At 40.7% G+C, this 7,925-nt stretch overlaps 1 protein-coding gene across 1 annotated transcript in view; it reads left to right on the top strand.

Annotated features, from left to right (window-relative positions):
- The window catches only part of LRP6 (low density lipoprotein receptor-related protein 6), a 69,976-nt gene that overhangs the window by 51,292 nt on the left and 10,759 nt on the right, over positions 1–7,925 (top strand). The window contains exons 12-15 of the mRNA XM_009070912.1: positions 1,072–1,283; positions 1,477–1,667; positions 5,858–6,067; positions 7,682–7,807. Coding sequence (XP_009069160.1) covers positions 1,072–1,283; positions 1,477–1,667; positions 5,858–6,067; positions 7,682–7,807 — 739 coding nt within the window. The remainder of the gene's footprint in view (positions 1–1,071; positions 1,284–1,476; positions 1,668–5,857; positions 6,068–7,681; positions 7,808–7,925) is intronic.

The raw sequence follows: 7,925 nt of genomic DNA, 5'->3' as shown, positions 1-7,925 counted from the left end.
CTGAACACCCTTCAGCCTTAATTCTTAATTTAGCAATGCTTTTATTTTAGGGATATCTAAATAACACCTCAAACTAGTCAAAGGCACCATGTTTTTCTTTTCCAGCTTCAGCAGATTAAACAAATGTAAGACTTGTATGCACACCCTTTCATGCAGGTGACAAGCCAAATAAAGTTAAGCAAATTTTCTGGCAAAGTGTAGTTTGGGGATGAGAGGGTGGAGACTGCTCACCTCAAAAGCATGTTTTCCAAAAGGTTGTGTAGGCTGTGGTTTTTGATTTATTTATATTCTTCATATTTTTTGAAAAGTTCATGAGAGATTGTGTAGGCTGTGGTTTTTGATTTATTCATATTCTTCATATTTTTTGAAAAGTTATGAGAGGTGTTGGTTAGGTTCTTTCTAAAAATAATAATAATTAATAAAGAAAGAAAAAGGCATGTCAGCCCCAGGAATCTAGACCAGTAGAAGGCAAGGACTTGGAACTGGTAAGGTATTAGCTGGAAGTGCTCTGAAGTCACTGTTGTGTGCTAGCTGATGTCCTTTCTGCCTTTGGCTGAACTGCCTTCCCATTTAGTCACTCTTCTGTTAATGTCCCCCAAGTGAGATGGCAGCGATTGTGGAGAAGAACAAGGCAAGAATTTCAAGTGCTGTCTGGCCTCCCTTTGCCTGTGTTTTCTTCTGTTCAGCTGCAGCTTTGGGAATTAGTGGTGATGCACTTCTGTTGTAGAGTGCTAAACGTGCTGGGTTTGGGTCTATCCAGTCTGAACTCACAAAGGAAATACAGAAACTGACCCTGGAACTTCAGCACAGACAATTTGACTTACTGGTCAAACTTGCTAAGTCTTATGAGCTTCAGCCAGCTTACATGATTGCCATTACAACAAACTAAGTCTATATCCTACCAAAGAACTTGGTGGGGCAGTGGGACCTGAGTCACTCCTACTTTATGAAAGTATTTTGGCTGTCTCCTTTTTCTGAGCAGTAGTTTGACATGGTGCATCCATAACAAATTATTCACATTAGATTAAGCTTAAATGCTCTTCTGTGTGTTGCTTTTTTTTTCCTTTGTAGAGCCTCACTGTTGTGACAAGTCCAGTTCCCAATCAGAACCTGGATATGCAGCCTTATGACCTGAGCATCGACATCTACAGCCGTTATATCTACTGGACCTGCGAAGCTACTAATGTGATCAATGTGACACGCCTGGATGGGAGACCTGTGGGAGTGGTGCTCAAAGGGGATCAAGATAGGCCCAGAGCCATTGTGGTGAATCCAGAGAAAGGGTACGTAGGCAAAATAGTGATGTGGGAAAATTCAAGCTGAAGGTCTTGAGTATCAAGTTGTTTTCTTGCTGCTGTTTGGTTTCTGTTTGTCAGAATAAAACCAGCTTTGACATTTGTTAAGATGTCTTGGATTTGTAGAAAAATGTGGAAAGATCAAATAAACTTTTTTTTCCTCTAATCATTCCTGTTCCAGATACATGTATTTCACCAACCTACAGGAAAGGTCTCCTAAAATTGAGAGAGCAGCATTGGATGGAACTGAGAGAGAGGTCCTTTTTTTCAGTGGTTTGAGCAAGCCCATAGCCATAGCTATCGACAGCCAGCTGGGCAAGTTGTTCTGGGCTGATTCAGACCTGCGGAGAATTGAGAGCAGTGACCTTTCAGGTAGAGTAACACTTTAATTCAGTGATTCATTTGTGTGGTGTGGGTGTGGGGAATGCAGAGAAAGGTGTCATCTTTTCCTTCCTACTATAAACAGTCTGTACTGTGATTCTAATCGCTCCATAAATTCCCAGCCAGGGAATGTGCATGACTCACGCAGCGTGTCTTTACAGTTTCATGCCTCTATCTGTGATTTACATTATTAATTGCTCTACATGCTATTTACTTCAGTTTCTCACTGCAAACCCTTTGTGTGGTTTCCCAAAGTGCGTTCACAAATAAATTGCAGCACATTTGGAAAGGGGAGGGAGAGGGTTGGTTTTTAAGGCATTGGTTTTGGTGCAGTAATCTGTCAATCAGAGGAAGGTCCCAGGTTAATGGAAAAATCTGTCCTGCAGAGATAAAGCAGCAGGTGTCCAGTTACTGTCATTTAGGGTGAGAAGGATTGAGCAGATCTAACGTCTCTCTGTTATCAAAAGACAAAAAACTCCCTCTTCCAGCTATGGAATTCTCTTTGTGTGCTCGTTATGGTTGGTTATGCTGTTTGTCTGACCTCCTTTATGCCTTGATTCAGTTCACTTAACCACATAAGCAAAACAACAACCTAACAATATACAGAAAAAGAGAAATAGAGAACAGTGTTCTGTTGGCTTGTGAAGCTGAATTGGCTCAGGAAAGAGTCCAGCAAGCAACCAGAACTGGAGCAAGAGTAGAGGGAAAATCATACAGTCCAGATTGGGTGAGAAAGACTGAGATGTCTTTTATTTACTAGCCTAATCCAGCTCAGCTGCCTCATGTAGCATCAGTAGTAATTTGTGAAATGGATTGGACCAGTTGTTGCTGCTGAGCACATACATACCCATCTCTGTTAGGTGGTGGGGTATATGCCTCCCTCTCACTCCTGCTGCTGGAGGGCAGTGGCACAGATTCTCCTTCCTCCATGGTATGTCTCCATCACCAGCCATTGTACTTCAGCTGAGTGGTTTTTACTATCAGAAGCATAAATACACATGTAAGGAAATAAGGGTGTGCTTTGGAATCTGTGAGCAAGTTTGAAAACAAGAGTTATGACAGTTTGTAGGGAAGTCCTTCACTAATGACATGATACCTTCATTCAGAGTAGCAGCCTGTAATCCCACTGACACCACTGTGATTTCCAGCCTTTTGTTAACTTGCTAGAATAAGCTTTTGTTTTGGAAAACATTTTGGTTTATCTAGATGGTTAGAATTGAGGCTCAGAAAGATAGTAACTTTTTTCAATAGTGTGTCAGTGGAAAGTCACAGTTGCTAATGAACTGTGATATCCTGCTTGTTTACTGCTTAAAACACAGGACATGGCCTGAGTTAGTGAATTATTCAACAACAACAAAAAAAAAAAAGTGGTGTGGTATAGCTCAGTATGTTCTAGGCTGTCCCAGACCCAGGGTTTGCACAAGTAGAGTAGCAGGTGGCAGAACATGACACATGCTTCATTTCTGTCCTTGTCTGTTACCTGCCTGAAATTAGGGCACAGAGAAGAAGATGGGTCTAAATTCTAATTCCATCTCATTTGAATGATTCTGCCTTTTCTTTCCTTAAAGATGTGGCTGTTGGATCACCAATGTTGTGTAGTAAAAGCTCACCGTATTTTGAAGAACATGAATTAAAATCATTCCAAAGCTTCTCTTGCATTTTGGCATTTGCACTGCAGATGGATTGCTATAATCACCACAATGCATCGCTAACTGCCGAGATACATTCCTGTGCTTAGGAATGCTGATTAATAGGCTCTTTTGACCAGCAGAGTAATTTTTCTGCATGTTAGCTTCTTAAAAACATTCACAGTCTCTTGCTCTGTCAACTCCATAGATGCCAGGACCCATAAATACAAGGACATGCCTTTTATGTGATGCAGTTGTTCTTTTCCTCCTTGTCCTTCAGGCATGCAGTTAGGACTTGGTTATGCAGCCCAAATGGGAGATCCTATTGAAGCTAACCAGATTCTTCACATGATTAAGGAGTTGTTTATGAAAAGATGACTGGAATTAGCTCCCTACCCTGGAAACTATTTGCTTCTATTCCAGAAAAATTAGTGTGATTTGGAAATGTCTAATAATTGTGGAATTAGGTAATTTTTATTTGGAAATAGAATGAGCTCTGGGTGTGTCCTGATTTTTATATTTATTTGGTTGGTTTGAAGTCTCTTTTTGTAAAAGGTATTGCTGGAAAGAGGATGGTGATGCCAGGAGACAAAGCACCTCCTAATCATGTCTCCCTTTCATCTGGCATTGCCAGTAAAGGTGACTAGCACCCTAAGGAGTCAGTGTCAGATTGTTTTGTTGGTTTATGGCAGGAGGGATTTCGGTGTCTCGGTTTGGTCAGAAATAGTCACTTGCATTTGGTCACGAGTATTAAAAAGAAAGATTAAGACATTAAGGGAGTGAAAGTTTTAAGCTTCAGAGCTTTAGGAGCATACTGTAAAATGTGATGGTGATTGATGTGGGCATGGCAGAGCAGAGCATGTGCAGGCTCCATTTCGGTAGGGCAAGGTCTCAATTCTACTGTATTCCTTCCTGTTAGCTTTGTATTTTGCCCTATCCCAACTTTTCTTCTCAAGATGCAGGTTTGTCTCTAACCTTTTCCTTATACAATGAGTCATACTTAAGGGGGTAAATAGATGGTTGCAGTTACTTAGTTTGACTTACATCACTCTTTAGTTTTTACATCAGTCTGGGTATAGCTTCCTTGAGAATCCATCATCGTCTTAATCAGATCATTGCTGCTGTTGTTCCAAAGTAGTGAGTGAGTGTCCAGTCTGGCTGACTTGAATTTTCATACTCTGCTTTAGATTTTAACGCTTGGTAAATGTTTGGAAAGTTGCTTAACTTCTAAGCTCTGTGTGCATTTAGTGAAAAGGAGATAAACACATTTTTTGTAGCTGAATGTTTGTTAATTATTGCTATTGACATACTGTTGATTAAACTCTCAACAAGCAAAAACACTTCTTGCAACTAAACAAAGCAGAAGGATAGAACTTACTCAAAGTATAAAATCATGAAATGTATGTGTCTTTTGTCCCATTACCTTATCTTGTGTGGGTCTATGGTAGAGACATAGTAGATCTTTTTTTCCTCATGGTATTCAGTTACTCTAGTATATTTTTACAGAACAAAATACAAAAATCTTATTGGCAATCATTCTGCACAGATGCAGAGCCATTGTCTGCTGTAGTGAAAGTGAAAAACAAGCACAGCAGTGAGCCCAGATAGCTGAAATACCAGGATTTATATGTAAATTTTCAAGCTGTAGCCTAAGCACAGACTATGTGATATTGTTTCAGCATTTCAAAATTGAAGTAGATTCCTTACATATGCAAGTAATTTTGTGCTCAGAATCTGATAAACTCACTGAATATTGGAGTGTTAATGACCACGTCATATCATGTTAAATAAAGGAAGCATGGATTAAACCTCACTCCTGAGCCTTCAGGTTTTCACTAACAAATTTTTCTTCTGTGTAAGTTGGAAAATCTTCACTGTCTTTGGAGAGTCTTTAATGGTACCTTTAAGACAACTGTTGACTGTCTTCTGTTTATGCAGTGTTAACCATGGAATGTGACAGTCAACTCCATAAGTCAGTCTTTGCTAGGAAAAATGAAGCATTCCCAATTTAGCATGAAAGACTTAATGAAGATAATGTAGTTGAAACAAAAGAATATGAGGAGGTCAGAAATCGAGTGTTAATCTCCTAATTCGTGTGAAAACTACTTACTACCTTGCCTTCACTTGGATTTTAGCTTGTATTAGTTAGCTCAAGCTAATAATCTATCTTCTTATTCTCTGTTACATGGCAAGACAAAGTAATTAATCTCTCCAAAAAGGGAAAGAAGAATGAAAAGAATTACCAATTTCTGTCATACTGATAAAAGACTGGAAAGTCTCTTGGGAGCTCAGCCCCCGACTCCAGGTGCTTAAGTGTACAGTAGATGTTTTTGAACCACAAAAAAATGTCTTCTTGATGAAAACAGAAAAAAGAATTTGATCATCTCTCTGTGAATATATTAGTCCTGCATCAGAGGACTCAGGATTGCTTAGGTTTTTGTAGTAGGCTTACCTGGTAGCAGTGGAAAATAGTGATGTGAGTAGTGTAAAAAGTGTTTCTAATAGTCTTTGAGTTCATTCTAGCTGAACTAAACCACTCTTTGCCTTCTGCAGGTGCTAACCGGATCGTTTTGGAAGACTCTAATATCTTGCAGCCAGTGGGACTAACTGTGTTTGAAAACTGGCTGTACTGGATCGACAGGCAGCAGCAGATGATTGAGAAGATTGACATGACTGGTCGAGAAGGACGGACCAAGGTCCAGGCTCGTATTGCACAGCTCAGTGACATCCATGCTGTGAAAGAACTCAACATTCAGGAATACAGTAAGTGCAGTCCCTGTTTGAAGTGCAGACAGTGCCTGAGAGGCTCGAGCCAAGGAGTGGCCACGGAGCCTCCAGCCTGTTTTGCCTCGTCACTGGTTGACATCAGTGCTGGTTGAAGGGACTAGAAGTTGATCTCATTTTGTCTCTACATTGTCAGGATGCTGTTAAGGTTGTTTCCTTCAGGCAGTGGATTGAAAATCTATCACAAACCCAGCATCATTTTTTGTTGCTGATGGCAACTTTATGGGTAGTCCCATACAGTACCTGGCATTTGAGTGTTGCTGGGCACAGTGGAAACATCCTGTTATCCTTAGCTGAGGATTTTCTGGACCATGCTATTGAATTGCTCTTAGGTGTTCACTCTGTTTAGGCAAACACAACTCTCAGGGCCTTTTACTAACAGTAAATGTTTCAATGGACTGCCTACTTTGAAGGCAAAATGAACAATTTTTGGTGGTGGTAATTCATATTGGAAGTGAATGACATTAGGCAGGATTGAAGCAGAAATATTTCCTGTCAAGATCGCAGAATATTCAGCTCCTGTTTAATTAATAAAAACGTCTGAAAATAAAAATCACAGCAGCTCCAGAGATGCAAATCACAGCGGATGCTCTGGAGATGAGTGATGTGACCTTCCGAAAGCCGGAGTCGCAGGTCCCCGAGTCTGATGTAGAGACAGGCGTCAGGTGAAGCATCCCTTGACGTTTCCATCCAGACATCGAAGCATAAAGTGTCTGCAGCCCCGCTGACTCCATATAACCTCCCGCAAAAACAGGTCACATCAAACCTGAAGAGCAAAGTTGCATTGCACAAAGAAAGTGTGTATTAAATTACAATTTGTGTTGAACATGGCTGCACTTTTAAAAGTTTTTTGTTTACCAGGCCTTTCCCCACACATACACGGTTGAAATGATGGGAGGTGGATGGTTAAAGCAGTGAAGTTGCTGTCATCCTGGAGGAAGTAGGCCTGGTTAGTAGGCTGTGGTGCATGCCTTGGAGAAATATGTAGAAAAATGTCTGGGAATGTTTAATTAAAGCATCAGTGCAGACTACTACTAGTTCTGTGTGCTATTAATCTCAGTAAATCTGTCAGGAGTTCCAAGAGAAGTATGTTGTCCTTATTAAACATTAAAATGAAGAGACATATTTATCTAGAGCATGTTAATTTGAGTTTCAGAGACAGCGTGGAAGCTTCAGAATTCATAAATTAGAAAAGTTTACTTTGTTAATGGTTTTTGATAGAGAAAATGAAGTATGGAATCCAAGACATCTTTTTGCATTACCAGTGCTACTGTTTGCTGCAGAGAACTAATTCTGCCTCGCACAAGAAGCAAAATGCTTTGAGAACTGTTCTAGTAGGTGCCATGGCACAATTCTTACAGTAGTTTCAGATCACAGGCAGTTACCATTGTGTGTGATAATTATTGATGTGTGTACAGGGAAAAAATGCACACACCAAAACACAACTTCTTCAGACAGATTTTTAGTAATGCTCTCTCCAGGGGGAAGGAAGTAATGAAGGGAGTTCTGTGGGCCCAAAGAAATCAGTGGAAGGTTGTAAAAGAGGTGGGGATTTCTCATCAGTCCCTGTCTTTCTTTTTTTTAAAATCATAGGACAGCATCCTTGTTCTCAGGATAATGGTGGCTGCTCACACATTTGCATTGTGAAGGGTGATGGCACCACACGCTGCTCCTGCCCCGTCCACCTCGTTCTGCTGCAGGATGAGCTGTCCTGTGGAGGTGAGTCCTTCCCATGTTCACTGTCCCTGAGCTCTCAGCTTCTGTGTTGTGGTGTGTCTCCATCCTTAGGGCTGGCTTCTGAGCAGAAGGAATGTGATAGTGCACCAGGTGCTGTCAT

Source organism: Acanthisitta chloris, unplaced genomic scaffold (assembly GCF_000695815.1).
Source record: "Acanthisitta chloris isolate BGI_N310 unplaced genomic scaffold, ASM69581v1 scaffold6913, whole genome shotgun sequence".
In the NCBI taxonomy this organism is placed as follows: Eukaryota; Metazoa; Chordata; class Aves; order Passeriformes; family Acanthisittidae; genus Acanthisitta; species Acanthisitta chloris.
This window is presented reverse-complemented; position numbering and strand designations above follow the sequence as displayed.